The sequence below is a fragment of the Ovis aries genome, chromosome 6 (genome assembly GCF_016772045.2).
Source record: "Ovis aries strain OAR_USU_Benz2616 breed Rambouillet chromosome 6, ARS-UI_Ramb_v3.0, whole genome shotgun sequence".
NCBI lineage: Eukaryota > Metazoa > Chordata > Mammalia > Artiodactyla > Bovidae > Ovis > Ovis aries.
In genome coordinates, this window is record NC_056059.1 from 61,227,842 (window position 1) to 61,248,178 (window position 20,337).

At 42.9% G+C, this 20,337-nt stretch overlaps 1 protein-coding gene across 48 annotated transcripts in view; it reads left to right on the plus strand.

The window, feature by feature from the left end:
* Positions 1-20,337, plus strand: part of LIMCH1 (LIM and calponin homology domains 1) — a 352,732-nt gene that overhangs the window by 292,131 nt on the left and 40,264 nt on the right. For 41 of the 48 annotated variants that reach the window (XM_027970954.2, XM_027970957.2, XM_027970951.2 and 38 more), the window contains 5 exons: positions 1,791-1,826; positions 6,798-6,924; positions 8,428-8,585; positions 8,793-9,201; positions 13,602-13,820. In XM_027970954.2, the coding sequence (XP_027826755.1) occupies positions 1,791-1,826; positions 6,798-6,924; positions 8,428-8,585; positions 8,793-9,201; positions 13,602-13,820 (949 nt within the window). The remainder of the gene's footprint in view (positions 1-1,790; positions 1,827-6,797; positions 6,925-8,427; positions 8,586-8,792; positions 9,202-13,601; positions 13,821-20,337) is intronic. The other 7 variants (XM_060417026.1, XM_060417027.1, XM_027970965.2 and 4 more) reach the window with 1 other exon arrangement.

Consider the following 20,337-nt stretch of genomic DNA (forward strand, 5'->3'; position numbering starts at 1 on the left):
GAAATGTGCTAATAAGGAAGCCAGACTCAGAAGAGTACCTACCATACGATTCTATTTACACAGCACAAAGCTCAATGCGGATCTGTGGTTTGTGAAGATTCATCAAGGTGTGTGTGTGTGTGTGTGTGGTCTGTGCACTTTCTGTATGCATAGTTTACTTCAGTAAAACATTAATTAAAATATTCAAATCAACACAAAAACACCAACTATCAATTGAACATTTCTAGATTAACCATCCATTAGGAATAACTTCTCTGCTTATTTCCATAGATAATTTAGAAAACACTATATTCAAATGTCTATCCCAGTAGGCCTACTAGTGAACTGGGAAACATTTATCCAGGCTTCAGAATTAACACTGTTAATTCTGGGTGGAATTTACACTGTTCATGTACTCTTTCTTGATGTGAAGGAATTCATCTGCCTCCATGTGGAGATGGTTTTGGAAAACTGAATGTATTAAGTCAAACTTTAGCACCTTCTAAAACTATCCCCCAGAGAAACAGAAAATGGGTCTTACTTCCAGAAGAAAAACATCCACAAATGCTTTCCTTTTCTTGCTTTTGGCCATTTCAACTGAAACTCTTTCACTGGTATGGTTGCCCTCACTGTGTGTGAAAATAGTTATTAATGAATTTATACTGTTACAGGGTAATAAAGGCATCAGAGAGAAGGGTGTCTGTGTGTGTATACCAGTGTGTTTGGGATTTTTTTCTCTAAGATCATAGGAAGAGGTCTTTAGAAATTACTCCCTTCTCCCTACATTGTTATGAACATAGGATCAGGTAGTTTTTGCTGAAAACCCCCAAATTTAATTTTTTGGACTGCAAGCCTGGCATTTTTTTTCTTTGCTCAAATAAGTCTTTGTTCACCATCAGAATGCATGAATAAATTGCCTTTCAGGGCATAGGTAAAAACCTTCTCTTAAAATTCCCCTTTCCAGAAATAGTCACTTGTGGGAGCTACTTTTTTTAAATGTGCTTAAATATGCCCTTGTAATATTCTAGTTTTTTTTCTAATTTGACCTTTTTCTTTGTTTTATCAGATGCATTAAAACTTAAAATGCCCATATTAAAGAAGGTGCAACTTTGTAGCTCTAAATAGAAGAATATAAAAGATTGTTAAAAAAAAAAAAAAACCACTTTGCTTTTTCACGTTATGGAATATCATCCACGTCTGGTTTTGATTAAGGCTGCCAGTTTTCTAGGAATTGTGGTTTTTGTCAAATGCATGCGGAAGGCACTGATTGGGGTTCTGGTTGGAGTTCTGGTTTGCTTTCAGAAACCTTCAGAAACACTCTTTGATGTTATTTGTGCAAATGCATTAACACATCAGGGAAAGGGTCAGTAAGCGTGTGCTTCTATGCTGGGTGTCCATTACAGCCCATTACTCTACACAGAAAGGCAAAAACCAGTTCAACCGTTTGTGAATGACTGTAATACACATTTGGTTTTTCCAAAGCTGTCTTCTCTAAACATTGTGGGTTGCACCTAAGCCTTTTTGTGTTTATATTGAAACGATTCCTTTCTTTGTGGGTAACGTGGAGAGGTATTTTTATTTCCTCTTTGGGTTTTCCTACAAATTTCACATTCTTCAGAAGTGTCAAGACTTTGCTTTCATTTTTAGCCATTGGTGAATATTGCTAATTGTATAATAACACTTCTCTTCCAGTATGATCAGCAAAAAAGGTTTGGCACATATACATTTCACTTGTAGTTTTTATTTCCAGCTTGGTTACAGTGTTAACCTTCTGTCTTGCCAATCCTCTAATTTTGGATTTGGTCTTATAGATACGGACCGAGAACTCCTGTGTCTGACGACGCAGAGTAAGTTGTTTTGTATTCATAGGAATACATTAATTATAGCCTAAACTGCATGCTTTCAGTACTCACCACTAATTGAAATGCAGTTAATGTAACACTGGACTGAAGAGCTAACTGACTCTTCTCTGCAGCCTCAGAGAAGCCCTTGAAATTGGAATGCAAAACATATGTTCTGTGCAGGAGAGATGACTGAAAAGGCCACTTAAGCATGATTCTAATACGCAGCTGCTGCTTAAAACTTAACATTTGCTTTTCATAGATGGGGCATGTGAAAGTTGTTCTTGTTAGGGTTTGGAAGTTGGAACCTCTTCTGAACCATGGAATTGTTAAAAGGCTCTTCTGCGCTTTGCATTGAATCCCTGATATGTGAAGGCTTAGCCGTGCAGCAGTCATTCTCAAAGGCACATTTTTTTTTAAGCTAAGAAAATAAATTCTAAACCACTAATGATAGATTCAGAAGCCCAAGTTCCTCCCAGGTTGGAGTAATATAAACTGTGGGATGCCTGAGCCCAAAACGCTGGGGTTTCATTCATGTTCCATGGCACAGCCAGGGGTCAGGATGTGCAACATGACTTGGGTTGCCTCTCCTTGGTCTCTGCTCCTCCCAGAGATGCATTGCCCATCCATCCCCAGCCTCACATCTGAATTGGAGATAAATCTACTCTCTCCCATCTGTGACCTCATTGACTCCATTTCAAAAACAGATTCCCCATAGGCAGAGCATTCTGAAACTGATAGCCAAATCAGAAGTTTTCTTTGCAGAAGGCTAGCTGGCTCAGGTTTAAGAAACATGATCAATATCTCACTGCAACACCAGTGGCCTGATGTCTGTCCTCTGGGAGAGGTGTTATGTGGCCTTGTGGGAGTCTAGGCCATTCTAAGAGTGAACCCCAACATTCTCCCTGCCTGTCTTCCGGGCCTGAGCCATAGTTTCAAGTCACTGAGTGAGGATTCCAAGTAACAGTGTAGAACAAATATCATTTCCACCAGTAACTGCAGTCAGGCCACACATCTACTATATTTGAATTGTGCTTCTTTTCCATGTTTGTGTTCAAGATGTCAGCTTAGTCTGTACTTTCAGCTCTAAGCAGTCTGACTCGAGTGCCAAGGAGATCAGTTTCCGATGTGTGATGTATGATTGCTTTGTGGCCTGACACACGGAACATTCATGTCTCAGAACTAAATTCAGCCGGAGCTTGACTGGCTGCGTGGAGTTAAGTAGTCTATAAAACTGAGCCCTGGTTATTGCTTTTAAAATCTACAGTGGCAGTATTTAACATTCACTGAAAGGAGGATTATATAAGATTGATAGGCAAAACACTACTTTGATTTGGTTAGCAAAAACATTTTGATAGAATGGATTTACTCTTCATCATTGCAAAGCTGCTGTGCAATTTGCCTAATACAGATCTCTCAAAAACCCTGAAAGCTGAAAGAAAAGGAGCTATATTAAAGAGCTTTTGAATGCTGCCTGTACCTAAATATGAAACCTCACCCACAGGAAAAGTAAATGATTTTTTAAATCAAGTGGGGGTGCAGACTCCTCTAAATTTACCAAGAAAAAAAAAAAGCAGCTTGTGATCCAGGAAGTGTATAAGAGCTTCTTTTCCAGAGGTCTTATTTGGAAACATCTAAAGGGCTGAATTTCCTTCTTGGAATAGACATAATTTATATGAAATCAAGTGATCAAGTGGGTAAGAAAAAAATTATGTCAGGAGTTTATTTTAATAGAAATTTATAGTATGTTTCATTTTTTTCCTCACTATCTCCCTTTTTCAGAAACTTTACAGACCACTATTGGCACAGGCTCTATTTATTCATAATTGACACATTCTTAAAATGCAGCCCAATCAAAAAAAGATGTGCCCTTTAAGGAGAATGCGGGTCAGGGGCAGACCTACCACACAGGCAAACAGAAATTTCCGCCTCCTGGCAAGCCAAGAATGTTTCCATGGATTTAGTTTCACCTTCTTGCCCTTCTCTTCACTTCCACATACCTCCTCTCCCAATGGTCCCCACCATGGAGCCTGGAAACTGTGAGAGCCATTTTGCTCTTAATTCCCTTACCTTAGACTTGGTCCAGAAACAATTTCCAGGCTCCTCTGGAGGCTCTTTAATCCTGACCCTAAGAAATGCCAACCCACTGCAGGGAGAGACTCCTGGGCTCTACAGAGCCAGGGGCTCTGTTCCCAACAGCCCACAAGCATGGCCTGTTGTGCTGAGAAGCATAGGTTTGGTGCAAATCCTGTTTATGTTGTGGAACCTAGACTTCTCCAGGGTCCCCTGATGTGCTGTGCTCTATTAAATCGCTTCAGTCGTGTCCAACTCTTTGCGACTCTATGGACTATAGCCTACCAGGCTCTTCTGTCCATGGAATTTTCCAGGCAAGAATTCTCGAGTGGGTTGCCATGCCCTCCTCCAGGGAATCTTCCCAACCCAGGGATTGAACCCACATCTCTTATGTCTCTTGCATTGGCAGGCAGGCTCTTTACCACTAGCACCACCAGGGTCCCCCACCTCATCCCTCGACATGCACTTCTTCATTTTGAAGGCTGAGTCCAATCTCTGAATGAGGGAACATTTTCTGAATGGTGACTCAGCTCATTTTCTGTCTACTATTATCAGTCCTCAGCTTGCTTCCTTTTTTGAAATGGCTTAAAGGTATTGCTCATAGTTTTATTATTTCTCTTTTGCTGGTGTTGCTTTTTAAAGAAAAAAAAAATCTCTAACCAGAAAAAAAAAAAATACTTCCTGGTATAGGAGAAGGCAGACAAGAGTTTCTCTTTTTATTTCATTAACCAGCTTTTGGCCACGTTCGGGCTGTGGTAGTTAGAACTTCATGGTAGAAACAGAAATAGGAACCTGGGACAGAAGAAGGCAGTTCTGAAGGCCTTGCTCCCACCCTCTCCATGCCAATTAAGTGAGGTAAACAGTTCTCAAATCCTGAAGAAGCCTGCCGTTCTCTTAGTGGGGTCCCAGAAGAAGACTGCCCTATGGCCATCAGTGTGACCTAAACCAAAATTCTGCCCTTTAAAAATTACAGATGGCAAAGTTGAAGGAAAGGACTTCCTTTTTCTCCCATAATCTGCCAGCTATTTAGTAGATTACAATAGAGTCCCAACTGAGAGGGGCTTATGTCTTCTAAGACCTTCACAAAGCCTATAAATTGCCTTGAAAGAGAAACAGGCTGAATCTGATGCATTTAGAGTTAAGTTTTTCATTAACTCTGAAAGGAAGATGGGATGAGTTCGGGTCCCTTTCTGGAAGAGTTGTTTGAGGCATTATGATCCATGAAGTTTAAAAACAATGGATTAGACTTCTCTACCTAACTCCGCAAATTCCTAAATTTTCCTTAAACCACATTAATAAGCAGCATCAAATAGGTGACAAATCACAGTCCCTCCTCTCTTTCGAGGACTACAGTTTATCTTCCAGGAAGACACAAGCAACACCGTGCCCTGGATTTGTGAACAGCTCCACACAGTAGTGTGTCATTCCCGTGCAAATAGAAGCCTTGGATCAAAGAAAGTCCTACGCAGCCGGATGATCAGAAACAGATTCAAGTACAGTCTTCAGTTTTCACTCTCTTTCCACACAGTTCTCACAGACTCAAATTGTCCAACATCTAAAGAGAGGGGAGAGGCTCTCATACATTCATATTTGAGCAGACTGAAATGAACGTGGGCAGCCATTGCTTTGGGATTGTCTTCTCCTTCCAGAGAGCCGCCTGCTAAGGAACCCCTGGCATCCAGCGATGCTGCTGCTGTGCTTTGTCTGGCCATGGGGATAACTATTTTGGACATCACTGATGATGTCTGGAATTAGTTAGTGTCTTGGTGCATGGCTCTTCTTTTTCTTTGTGTTAGGCTGGCTTCAAAAATGGACTGTCACAGTCTCTGTTCCTAAAGGGCCCTCCACTTGTTGGGCGCTTTATAACCCACTTGGTCCCAGAGCTAGTGATTTCTTTGAGAGGAAAAAAAAAAAAAGAAGAAGATTTTGATTTGGTTTTTATTTCTATTTTCATCTTGCTGCTTCAGCTTTCCCTGTAACAAAGGTCTATAATAAGCATTGCAGAAAAGGCCGTATGGTCTTACCCAACAATTAATAAGCTCCTACAGAATATATCAGTTATATGAACTGCCTAAAGGTTCTTAAAATTTGCTTTCCAAATCCTTCTGCTTTTAAAAGAGTATATGCAGAGGTATCTGTCAGAAATAAAGTGAAACCATTGTGAGAATTTTAGGATATAAAGTATACACTGATTTTTATATTTTGCCCTTAACCTTACCATAAAATACCTTATTTTCTTGATTTCAAGATGCCATCAACATACTACAGATTTACAGTTTTACAGGACATAGAAATAAACCACAACAAACATATGTATCATTTGTGCATAGTTGTTGAATGCATCCAAAATTCTGAAAATATGACATGAAAAAGTGGCGCCTTAGATTGAGGCTGTATGGAGAAATTGCCTGTTAATGAAGAAAGCATTTAAGCCAGCCCTACACAAAGAAGCATTTACTGCAATTAAATTTTCACTTCAGGGGACGCCATCCTCCTTCCCCACAAATTCTCTCCAAGTTATACATGTTAATGCTCTTAATTTTATTTTCTAATACTAATAAATGAGACTAGTTCAGAGTTTCAAATACCTTTTCAAGCCTCTTAGTTTAAACATATCTAGGCCCCAACATGTAAAATTAATTGACCAATTCAGCCATCACTGAACACAAAGATGGTCACATTTTGGCTTCTGCTTCAAAAGAAGAGCTGAGGCTCCTAGCATGCCCGCTGCTGCCGGCTGAGGGAGAAACAGATTGCAGACCCCGTGGCTGCCTTAGGCTGCGGAGGGAAAGGGACTGTTTTCTATACGCGGTAGCGCCCCCACGCGGCGGGACGCCCCAAGTGCGCAGAGGCAGGAGGGATGCTCATCTCTGTCCGCTCGTTCTCTGCTCTCTCCACACGCAGGAGCACGAGTATGTTTGACATGCGGTGTGAGGAGGAGGCCGCGGTGCAGCCACACAGCAGGGCCCGCCAGGAGCAGCTGCAACTGATAAACAGCCAGCTGCGGGAAGAGGATGACAAATGGCAGGATGTGAGTGCTGGGGCCACGGCTGGGCAGTGGAGAGACCGCGCTGCCCGCTGGGCAAGAGGCCCTTTGGAGCAGAGAATCAGAATCAGATTGGGTGGGAGCCTCGGGCTAGAAAGCCATGCAGAAGAAAGGCGTGCCCGGAAAAGACTTCAAACAGTGAATACTGCCCATGTGGGAATTAAGGAAAGTTTGCTGAAGTTTGGCCAGAAAGCAGAGGGGAGCGGGCGGGAGGCAACTAGCATGGGATGCCAAATCAAGGATGCACTGTCTTCTGAGTTTGTATATTTGGAATTGATAATGATGATGACAACAATGATAACTGCCAACATTGAAAGCATGCCAGTAACAGGCACTGTTCTGAATGCCTTGCAGTTAATCGTTCTTGAACCCTCTCAGTAACTCAGTATGCTAGCAACTGTAGATGTTACTATCCTCAGTCCAACAGAGGAGTCCCAAAGCAGTGAATTAACTTGTCCAGAGCCACACAGCTAGTGAATAAGAGATTGAGGATGGCTCCAGGGCCTAATGGGGGCCTTGGGATTGTCTGTGAGCTGAAAGCAGAGAGCTAGGGCGGAAAGAAACTTGAAGATCAGTATGAAACGAGAGAGAGTGGACTATTTCATCTCATCCTCACAGAGCGCTTTGAGGCAGTCACTGCAGATTTGACTCTACCTTTAGTCAACTGGTGAACTTTCCCAAAGTCGATAAATTGTGGTAACGATTATGTCTATGAGATATCAAGCACTTACTATGTGCCTGCCACCTGATGTGCAGTACCTCATTTCACCCTCACAACAAGCATGCAAGAGTAGGTATCATTATCATTTCTGTTTTGGAGATGAGGAAACTGAGGTACAGAGAGACTAAGAAGCATGCTTGAGATTCCAAAGCATGGAAGAGATGGAGCTGGGATTCTTTCCCATAGCCACATGCCTACCTGTTTAACTCCAGAATCCTAACTCTTTCTCATTAGGCTCTAATTACCCATAGGATTTGTGGTGAGGGTGTCATAAGGATCAGATGACTTAGGACATGATCAGATGACTTAGGACATACAGAACTATTGGTTCTACGAGACCCCAAAACCAATTGTTTTTCTGCTTTTTCTTTCTTCCCTGAGGGAATTTGTGTAGGTCTGTGGTAAATTCCTACCATTCTATTGTCAGCGAGTCCATTCACAATGCCGAGGTCATAAATAGCAAGAAATGAAGTTTCTTACAATATCCTGTGAGACAATACTTTAACATGTGGCCACTGACACGGGATACAATAGCAAATTTTACATTACCACGTTTTACCAAATGTGCTGCCCTGCTCTGGATAATGTAGAATATCTGAAGGTTTCCTGCCTTCAAGATATTCTTGTTCCAACCAAACTTAAACTGGATTGTAGAGGAATGTCTTAGCCTGGCGCACAGTCAGCACGCACTAAACCCTTAAATGTAGAAATGGAATTACATGCAAATCTGAAGAAGAGTGTTCTGTCTCCCTCCCCCTCCCCCATAGGACCTGGCTCGTTGGAAGAGCCGTAGAAGAAGTGCTTCTCAGGACTTAATCAGAAAAGAGGAAGAAAGGAAAAAAATGGAGAAGCTGCTGGCTGGAGAGGATGGGACAAGGGAACGAAGGAAAAGCATAAAAACCTACAGAGAAATCGTCCAAGAAAAGTGGGTTCTTTCTGTTGTTGTTTAATGTACAGTATTAGTTAGATGTGCTTTTTCTAAAAATTGTCAGTCATCACAAAGGCTCTGACACTAATATTGCACACCCTGTTTGGTCTCTTCGGCTCTACTCTGGGTCCTACCAAGGTCCTCTTTGCAGTTCCTGTGACTGTTGACTCTGTTCTTGCTTCCCCTCCCATGTCTACCCTTTAGAGAGCGAAGAGAAAGGGAGCTGCATGAAGCATACAAGAATGCACGGACCCAGGAGGAGGCAGAGGGTATCCTTCAGCAGTACATCGAGAGATTCACCATCAGTGAAGCTGTTCTTGAACGCTTGGAGATGCCAAAAATCCTGGAAAGAAGCCATTCAACAGAGCCAAACTTATCCCCCTTCCTCAGTGACCCCAACCCTATGAAATATCTGCGGCAACAGTCACTGCCTCCACCCAAGTTCACTGCCACTGTGGAAACCACCATCGCTCGTCCCAGCGTTCTGGATGCCAGCATGTCAGCAGGCAGTGGGTCTCCGAGCAAAACTGTCTCTCCCAAAGCAGTGCCTATGCTGACGCCCAAGCCTTACTCCCAGCCCAAAAACTCTCAAGAGGTTCTGAAGACCTTCAAGGTAGGATGAGTCCTTTAAGGGTAGAACCAAAACTGAACTCCCTGGGGAAAAGAAGCATCTTATCTCAGGAAGATGTGGTTGTTTTTATCAAACAAAAGCAAATGCATTAACATGTACAGTTATGAAGTTTATGTGTCTCTGAGATTTGGTTTGCAAATAATTCAGGGATTGATGATTCTTCTCTTAAGTGAAGTTTTGCAGTCATGTCTGACTCTTTGCAACCCCACGGACTGTAGCCTATCATGCTCTTCCATCCATGGGATTTTCCAGGCAAGAGTACTGGAGTGGGTTGCCATTTCCTTCTCCAGAGGATCTTTTCGACTCAGGGATTGAACCCAGGTCTTCCACATTGTAGGCAGACACTTTACCATCTGAGCCATCAAATAACTTAGGATTCTTCTCAATTCCTATTTTTAATACTGATGGGCTTGAATGAGATTGGTGGTTGAGTCACCTCCATGAGCAAGGTCTATTTCATGGTTTGATATGCTGAGCGACTGAACACGCATGCATGCATGATGGTATGATATCTCCATAGCAATGGTAACAAACCCCAATTTAGTAGCACCCTAGGTATCTCCATTTATCTGGGGGTATTGAAAATGCCTCAAAACAAACTTTTAATGACCTTTAGTGTAAATAGAGGTATATACAGTTACCTCTGTATATACCTCTGACATCATAACCGAAAAGATGCTGCTGCTGCTGCTGCTGCTGCTGCTGCTGCTGCGTCGCTTCAGTCATGTCTGACTCTGTGAGACCCCATAGACGGCAGCCCACCAGACTCCGCTGTCCCTGGGATTCTCCAGGCAAGAACACTGGAGTGGGTTGCCATTTCCTTCTCCAATGCATGAAAGTGAAAAGTGAAAGTGAAGTTGCTCAGTCGTGTCCACCTCTTCGAGACCCCATGGACTGCAGCCTACCAGGGTCCTCTGTCCATGGGACTTTCCAGGCAAGAGTACTGGAGTGGGGTGCCATCGCCTTCTCCAGAAAAGATGCTACCACTGGGAAAAAACAATGGTAATATAAGAAATACATGGGATATACTTGGTATTCAAATGAGAAAAAAATTTTTTTTAATTTTAGGTGGGAAGAATCTATGTTATTTTGGAGGTGGTGGGGGAGGTGCCAATGAATGTGTAAAATAGTGTTCCAGAACCAAAGAACCTATAGCAGCCAAACATCTTTTTTCTTCCTCAAATCCTAGTATTTTCCCTTGCATCAGGAGGAAGTACTCATCCTTCGTCTCAAGCAAGGTTGATAACAAAGAAAAGTCAGTTTCCCTTGTCCCTGCATCCCGCATGGGTTCATAATAGAAGAGAGAGGTGGAATTCATCAGTGGCAGACACAGACATGTGACTGTAAAGAAAGTTTGCTAAGCTAAACTAACTGAGCACTGTGTGTGTGTATCTTCCTATTGAGTTTCAGAGGGAACCGAGCCATATTTCTAACTTTCTTAGCATCTTTCTTAGCTTAACTCTGAATGTATCTTTAAAATCTGTGTCCTAGGCCTTGATCAAATGAAAGAAAAATGTCCTTTCCATCTCATCTAGGTTGGATTGAGATGTTTATCCCTCCAAGGGCAACCACTGTGTGTGTGTTCACAGCTTTATCCTAAGAGGCTGGTGTCTGTGCCTAGGCACTCAGCAAGTGTCTGTTGAATAAACACATGAATTTTTCCTGAGAAGATGAGATTCTTATCATGCAGACTGGTGCACACACAGATACACATGCAATCACATGTGCTCAGCAGGCTGCCTAAGTACCGTAGCAGCTCTCCTTCACCCTGGGCTCACGACCATCAAATGTCTGATAGCTTCTCGTAAAGGTTGGTTTGATATTGAGGTGGCCCAGAACAGGGACAGGGAATACATGCATTTAACTTGGTATCCAAGGAATGTGATCTGTTAGTCTAGATGTCCATTTCCTTTCCTTTATATAAACAGTACAATGTGATTGTTTAAACAGAAGAATTAGGATAGATGACTTCATGGCAAGACCCTGAGAAAACCCAGTTCCTACCATTGTGGCAAGACAGTGTAGAGGCTTCAGGGGAGGTAGAATGAGGGACTTGGATAGAGATCCTTTTAGAGCTGGAGCTCACCAATGAGCCCTCAACTCATCGTAGGTCCTGATGGCTGTCAGCCCTGTTCACATCCCCACCATCGAATGGGTGAGCTCACTCCTGGTCACAGGTAGCATGCAAAGGACAGTTGTTACCAGGTAACACCAGAACTGGAGCTAAGGTGTGTGTGCGTGTGTGTGTGCATGTGCATTTTCTTGTGGGGAGAAGGTGGGCATGGGAGGCAGGGAATACAGGCTCAGTTTCTTAGCACAACAGATTTAAGAGTAAAAGAAGTGTCAATAAAATGAAGTAGCAATAAAATGGTTTAAGGCAGTGTTTTCAAACTGAGAGTTGCCATCTATTGCTAGCTTATGAAATCAAGTTAGTGGTTTGGAATCAGCATTCTTTTTTAAAAAAACATTATTAGATATATTAATAGATATAATTAGATAATTAATATTTATATTAATAATGAACATTATTATATATTGTTTATATATTAATAATAAACATTATTATATATTATAAAATATATATATTACAATATAATGTTTAAAAACAGTATAGTGCATCACATATAAAAAGGTAAATATTAATTGTTAAACTCCATTTCAGTTATCTTTATGTGTGTGTGCTCAGTTGTGATTTAAATTTTATGGATCACAGACAATAGACAAAACACTGACTTAAGGTAAATAATCTATAACTAGTATCTGCCCTTCTATTCTTTTTAAAAGATTTTAGAAGGCTTAGTAATAAGAATAGCTAACATTTATATACATAAATATGCCAGATACTGTTCTAAGTTCTGTGCATATATTAATACATAAATGATACCATAATAGCATCATTAAGGAGATACTATTAAGAAAGCTGAGCACCGAAGAATTGATGCTTTTGAACTGTGGTGTTGGAGAAGACTCTTGAGAGTCCCTTGGACTGCAAGGAGATCCAACCGGTCCATTCTAAAGGAGATCAGCCCTGGATTTTCTTTGGGAGGAATGATGCTAAAGCTGAAACTCTAGTACTTTGGCCACCTCATGCAAAGAGTTGACTCATTGGAAAAGACTCTGATGCTGGGAGGGATTGGGGGCAGGAGGAGAAAGGTACGACAGAGGATGAGATGGCTGGATGGCATCACCGACTCGATGGACATGAGTTTGAGTGAACTCTGGGAGTTGGTGATGGACAGGGAGGCCTGGCATGCTGCTATTCATGGGGTCGCAGTGTTGGACACGACTGAGCGACTGAACTGAACTGAACTGACTGATTATCATAGAAAGGAGGAAACTGAGGTTGCAGATTACATGGCTGTTAAGTGGTGAAGCCAGAACTCAGGTTGCCTCACTGCAGGGCTTCCTCTCATGACCGCTCTATATACTGTCAGACTTGAAAGAGATTTCCAGGTACCTTCAATAAGTCAGACTAACCACCCTCACTCCTTCTTTCTTGCTCCCACCACCGGCCCTAGACATGGGGGCAAAACAAAGATATTTTAATGTGCATGGCCTCTTTTTCTTGAAAATACTGAGATGGTCAAATTAACTAGAAATAGGAATTTCCTGTGGGGCTCCCCAGGTGGCTCTGGGTAAGGAACCCAACTGCAGTGCAGGAGATGAGGGTTCGATCCCTGGGCTGGAAGATCCCCTGGAGGAGGGTATGGCAACCCACTCCAGTATTCTTGCCTGGAGAATTCCCATGTAGCCCTGGTGGGCTACAGTCCATGGGGTCACAAAGAGTCAGACGTGACAAGTGACTGAGCATGCACGCACACACGCACACAGGAATTCACTGTAACATAGTAACGCACCAGGTTCCCTGCCCTCTGTGATTGCTTGCAAAAAGTATTCATTGCCCTCAACCGTAACAGAATAACCTGTGAAATATTCCTGATCTAAGATGAGCTCCACCTAGTTTATATGTTTATTAGGAAGAAAAGATCTCAAAATTGTGAAATAGCAGTCACAGAGCTTACATGAAAAACTACTGGAACCCAAATATGCGTCATTTATTTGTACCTAAGATCCCTTGATTTTCTATACTACAAAATAAAAGCAGACCCCTAGTAAGTTGAGCGTGAAATGTAATCTAACATGAAGTGACCTGAGAAGGCAGACCACCTTTTAAAGAAACCAAACCACCTTTTAAAGAAGCCCTCAAAGATGGCATTTAAGGGAGCCCTGCTTTCTAGACTGACGGAAACATATACGAGAACTTATTCTTTGTTGGACTGTGGTTGTTAAATGCTAATGATTTAAGATGATTCTGAACATGTTATTTTGTTATAATCTTTCACTGGAGAATAGCATGTTCTTGTTCATTCTGGTTTTTACAGGTAGATGGGAAAGTCACCATGAATGGAGAGACAACTCATGGTGATGAGGAGGAGAAGGAAAGAGAGTGTCCCACGGTGGCACTTGCCCCCTCGTTGACCAAATCCCAGATGTTTGAAGGTGTGGCCAGAGTGCATGGGTCCCCCGTGGAGCTGAAACAAGACAGCAACAGCATTGAGATCAACATAAAAAAGCCAAGTTCTCTTCCCCAAGAGCTGACAGTAAGAAGCAAACTTTTTTCCCCCCTTTTTGAAATAATTTATTTTTTAAAAAAATAAGTAGGTCCTGATCATGATCATTTCTTTCTAGGTGAGTATATTCATTTGCTAGGGCTGCCATAACGAAGTATCACAAACTAAGTGGCCTACACAATGCATGGTACTCCTAGTTGTAGCATAGTCCTGCTGGCTGGAAGTCCAAAGTCAAGGTGTTGTCGAGGTGGATTCCTTCTGGTGTCTGTGAGGGAGAGTCTGATCCTGGAGTCTGCTGGCAGTCTCTGCCATTCTTTGCCCTGGAGATGTACCACCGCCATCTCTGCCTTCGTGTTCGCGTGACACTCTCCCTGCATGTTGTCTGTGTCCAGATTTACCCCTTTTTATAAGGACACAGGACATACCAGTTTAGGGCTCCCCTCCAGTATGATTCAAGTGGTAAAGAATCCGCCTGCTAATGCAGGAGATGCAGGTTCGATCCCTGGGTCAGGAAGATTCCCCAGGGAAGGAAATAGTAACCCATTCCAGTATCCTTGCCTGGGAAATCCCAGGGACAGAGGAGCCTGGTGGGCTACGGTCCACATGGTTGCAGAGTCAGACATGACTGGGCAGGCACATGCCACGCCACTTCAGTATGATCTCATCTTAATTTAACTACATCTACAAAAATCCTACGTCCAATAAGGTCACATTCTGAGATACTGGAGGTGAGGACTTCCACATATAAATTTGAGGAAGGACACAGCTCAGCCCCTGGGCTTCCATGGTGGCTCGGACAGTAGAGAACCCACCTGCTAAAGCAGGAGATGTGGGTTCCATCCCTGTGTTGGGAAGATGCCCTGGGGAAGGGAACGGCAACCCACTCCAGTATTCTTGCCTGGAGAATTCCATGGACAGAGGAGCCTGGCAGACTACAGTCCATGGGGTCACAAAGAGTCGGACACTACTGAGCAACTAACAGTTACGCCGTAGCAGAGGAGGATAGCAGAAGGTGTCATATATTATGAGTGAAAAACTTTGTCTTGTCTCTCCGTGATTGGTGTCCAGAGTTACAGAAAAAGAAACAAGTCTCTAAGGCCTGTCCTGGCAGTCCATGGTAAAGACTCCGTGCTTGTAATGCAAAGGGCACAGTTCGCATCCCTGGTCAGATAACTAGGATCCCACGCGCTTGCCACACAGTGAGGCCACGAAACAAGGAAAGGAAGTATCTGAAATACCTTATTTTCTGTTTATTCAACCTCATCAGACTTGCTAAAGTAATTTGAAAATTACTGGTGCCATCAGAATGTGGCTTTCCATCCTTGACAGTATGCATAAAAGGGTCTTTTTTACTAGTTTTTTAAAAAACTCATTAAAATCAAATTAATTTTTTCTTGGTTTAGCCCCTGAAATCCAGAGTAATTGTAATTACTAACGAATGATTGAGCTGAGAAATGTAGGGTAATTCAGAATAGCAGACGAGAGAACTCAAAATAACATTGGATTTGCCTCTTTGGAGTATAAAACATCAAGAAGATTACGCTTTTCTGCTGAGTTCTCTCACCAGGGTTCATGCTGGTTTTGCTGATCAAACGGAAACTGTCACTACCATGGATGCCGCCTGGCTTTGGGGATAGAATCTGGACTCTATTCAACCTCAATTTGTCCTCACCAGAGGCTGGTTTCTGAGATTTTAATTTATAGTGTTAGGGTTGGAATTATCAAGGTGAGGGATGCGGGGGGTTGGATGGGTAGGCAACTGTCAAAATTTCTTCCCCCAGCACCTGGAAAGATTTGGTTCAGAGGAAAACTTGTCTTCCAGCTTCAGGGCTAAATTAAATAACCCAGCTAGCTAAACCCACCTGGAGCACTAGATACTATTTTTCTTATCTCCAGGATTTGTCTTTTGAAGAATAAAATATGTTTTCTCAGAGGAGTTGAGAGGATGTAATTCTTCCCTGCAGTGCTCAAGCCCTAGAAAGAGATTCAAATTGGAAGAGACCAAAATAACTTCCTCACCATGGCAACATGTTTGCTGGTCTCTAGGAGCAAGGCTTTGTGATCAGGGTGGAGGCCGAATCCCTCCAACTGGAATTTATTTTCACCTTTCATTTGCATAAATGTGACCACCTCTGAAGAGTTCTTACAAGTTATCATGAGAGGGAATGTTGAGTTTTGCTAGGAGTGTGGGAAGTTTGCTGGTCGAATATAGCATGAACTTATGCTCTTAAATTTAAATGAGAAGTTCCCCCAGATTAATTAGACATTACAGTGGTGGGATTGCTTTTCTGGGACAGTTAGTAATTCTGTTCTTGTTTCTCTTTTGCCGCACTTTTAATGTTGAGTGTTTCTAAAAGTATTCAGTCCCTCAGTTGTGTCCGACTCTTTTGTGACCCCATGGACTGTACCCTGCTAGGCTCCTCTGTCCATGGGATTTCTCAGGGAAGAATACTAGAGTGGGTTTCTGTTTCCTTCTCTGAGAGATCTTCCTGCCCCAGAGATTAAACCCACGTCTCCTGCACTGGAAGGTGGATTCTTTACCACTGAGCCACTTGGGAAGCCCGTTTTATAAGTCCCTTCATAAAGGCCCTTCCCTGACTCATTCTGGTTCCTGTACCTGTCAGGCCACAGGCCCTTTGCACATGCTATTGAACAGCTCTCTGTTGCTGTTCTTTGGAGAAGCAGCAGTGTGGGAGCCACCCTGATCCCGTAACAGAGGCACACAGGGCTCAGTCAAGCACAGTAGATTAATTACAGGAACAAATCCCAAGGTTCTACAGTCAGGCATGTGTACATTTTCTACCTTTACACTCTGCCCTCCGACCATTTCGTTGTCAATTTGGCAGGTCACCCTGCCCTTGACCGGATAGATTTTTTTCCCAACAGAAGGTAAAGGAAAAGTTGAAGAAACCAGACAATATAAGACCTAAACTTCCTACACCAACTAATCTCTCTTGTTCAATGCTTCTAACCCTTTGGGGAAGAAAGCTTTACCCATCTTGTATGGAATCATAAACAGAAGAGAAAGGAGTTTTGTTTGTTGGTTTTGGAGTTTTACTAAACCTCCCTCAAAAAATTATTTGTTCTCAGTAATTACTTATTTTCTTATCTTTACAATGAGCAACATAAAAAGAAAATAGCCTAGTCCCTCTTACTGCCAGGCACTTTCCACTTTAATAGTAGTTACCCTGCTTCAGTTGCTAATGGCAGAGAAGATGGATTGAACAATGTTACAACTGGTTACATTGTCCCAAAAGTATCTTGTTTCAGGAGAAGCAAAATTAGATGATCTGAAAGAAATTGTGTTATTTCAGGAGTTTATACAGTATAACCAGGAAAGTACCCAACAAAATGTGGCCTTGTGGACTTTTTTCTGGAAACCATCGTGACCCTGGGAAGCCTCAGGATGAAGGTCTCAACTCATGGGAGAGCCTGAGAGCCTCTCACTCAGGAAGAAAGCCGCCTAGTTAGGAGCGAGCTCTAGTTCGTTAGACCCCAGCGGTTCTGAAGAGGTTATAGCAATTATTTACCTTGTTTCTTGGTGGCTCAGTCGGTAGAGATTCTGTCTGCAGTGCATAAGACCTGAGTTTGATTAATTCCCCTGGAGAAGGAAATGACAACCCACTCCAGTATTCTTGCCTGGAAAATCCCATGGACAGAGGAGCCTGGAGGGCTGCAGTCCACAGGGTCACAACAGTCAGACACGACTTAGTGCTAAACCACCACCTAGTACTTGAGCTTTGAATTAGCTATGACAGGGGTGTTACATTATTTTCGGGGTAGATAACTCCATGTATATACCTATTAGGCTACAAGCCAAGTTGTTAGCTGCCCTACATGAAACTTTGGCTAAAACACACTTCATACTCGCTAATAATTTATGACACATAAAGTTTTCCATTCAGCATATGTTATCCTAAGAGGTATTTTGAAAGAATCTCTTCTCCAGTAAACCTACTCCTCATTTTCCTTCCTTCTCCATATTCCAAGAAAAGCACTTCTTGACTGTGTTTCAGCCAGTATATTCCCTCTGAGACGGTAGAATTCATTGGTCATGACAAAAATATGGTGACCAGCTTAAAACAGGGGGCTGCACTTCACAGCCTCCCAGGGCTTTTTCCCAGCTTGGACTTGATTTGCTGTTTCTAATTCATTTGCCCTGCTCCATGGGGCTGTCAAAGGAATAGTGTTCTTCCTTTTAAATAGTGTCTTTCTTCCCAAAACTGCATTCCCCACAGATACACTCTTTACAGAGGAGTAGCCTCCCCCACCACTAAAATGCCACAGTTCCTCCAGGGCGAGCTGGAACCGTTCAAAGGGCATCGCAGCAGTAGGCAGGAGCATTAATTCAGGCCAGGAGGCCAAGCAGCAGAGAAGGGTGGCCCCTGGGCTCCAGTGGGCAACAGGGTGCAAGTCTGCATCTTGGCTCAGCATGGCCACCTTTGTATATTACGTCCTCTCTTCTGTTTCCTCCCGCCTCATCTTTCTTATTTGAAACTCTTAGGACCATGGACTGTTACTTTAGAAATAGATCCTAAATTAAGTTTGGCTTGTTATTAATTTTTAAATACTCTGGTTATATCAATCGATGCCAACAAACTCCAGATCACGTTCAGCTGAATCACCTTTAAGGTAAAGAAATTGCGATAGCCATTGTCATGCCAGGGACTGGCTGTTACCTGGTAAGCATGAAGGAATGAACGACCTGCTTTGTGCCCGACTTTTTTAAAATTGCTTTTATTTATTTATTTATTTTTGGATCTCCTGGGTCTTTGCTGTTGCTCAGGCTCTCTCTAGTTGCAGAGAGCTGGGCTACCCTCTAGCTGCAGTATACAGGCTTCTCATTGTGTGGCTTCTCTTATTGCGGAGCACAGGGTCTAGGTCGTGTGGGCTTCAGTAGTTGCAGCACGTGGGCTCAATCGCTGTGGCTCCCAGGCTCTAGAGCGTAGGCTCAGCAGTTGTGGTCCACAGGCTTAATTGGTCTGCAGCTTGTGGGATCTTCCCAGGTCAGAGATTGAACCCGTGTCTCCTGCATTGGCAGGCGGGTTCTTTACCACTGAGCCACCAGGGAAATCCCTGTGTGAAAGCACTTAACATAAAGCAACTGGGAAAGTATAGAAGATAATATTTAATGAAGTGCTAGATGATAGGGATACAACAACAACAATAGGAAGAGAAGGCTAGAGGGATATAAGGTGGCAGAGAAAAAGTAAGATCATTATCGGTCAGGGTTAGTCTAGCTGGGAAGGTTTCATATGAGACTTTGATTTTGAAATTGCTGGGATTTGCACTGGAGTTGAGAGGGGAAACAAGCTGTGCTCCATAGTGGGAGAAGCAGAAGCAAAGGCGTGGGCAGCATGGTCCTCCATAAGAGGACCACAGAGGGATCACAGGGCGAAGAGCTGATGAAAGTGACTAGGTGCTGTACATGCAACCAGAGAGGCTGGGGCTCCCATGACCCCTCCCGATTATCCCTGAGATATTTCCCAATGGAAATCTGACTCTCACTTTATTTTTTGAATTTAAAAACACTGGCTCCTCTAAGAAAATCATATCATAGCATGAATACTAGACTCTTAGAATCCAGGACTGGAAAAGAATTTGGAAGATCTTCTAATCTAAGGTCTTACAGAGAAATGTCTCAAAAGATGTTCTATGTCTCCCTTAAAGATAATTCAGTGTTTTCTTGATCCATTGTGAATTATACTTACAATTGAATCTCTTCCTGCCTTGATGGTGCCAAAAACGACCCTTCCTTAAAATACCTTAAGTACCCCATGCACTAAGTCAAAGTTCAAACCCCACCTGAACCTCAGTTTATATTTAAAATAAGGATGGTAACAGTATAGGCATCCAGTGGTTATCATGAGAATTCATGTGTATAGGGCACTTAACATGACGCCACAGTGACTCACAGAGGTGCCCTTAAGTTAGTTTTAACATTGTCATTCAACAAATGGGAGAAAGAAAGTTACCATATATTTTTCATAAGCCTGGAAGGGTGATAGGTACAAAGTTTTTCAGGTTAGAGTCAAGTCATCAAAATCACCATCTTAAACATATGTGAATTTCAAACACAGGAGGCGAGTTCCTTGTCGGCTTCCAACTCAGCCCGCCAGTAGCTTCAGCTGTAATTCTCTAGGAGACTGGCAGACCTGAACAGCTTTTTCCAAAAAACGATTGCCCTGGCAGGTGTTCACTGGCTTCTCCCTGCAGCCCTTTTTTGCTTCTCCTGTTATTCACTCTTTCCCAAGTCTGGCTTCCTCTGCCACCGAGACTCCCAGGCCTCCCACTGTGTCAGCGCCCTCTTGACAGCTCATCCTAACCAACGTCCTGCACACCCTCCCCACAGGCGGGCACCCTCCCACCAGATTTGTGGCAGTTCTGCCTCATGGACCAACTGCCAGACTCAGCTCTCAGGTATCTAAACGACTTCATCTGGGTTTCTCAAACTAAGAAACAAGATAGATCTGTTATTTCCACCGTGACAAAGCTCTTGGCCTTCTTCTGGAAAATTCAGTACTTGACTACTGTTTTCTGATCCAGG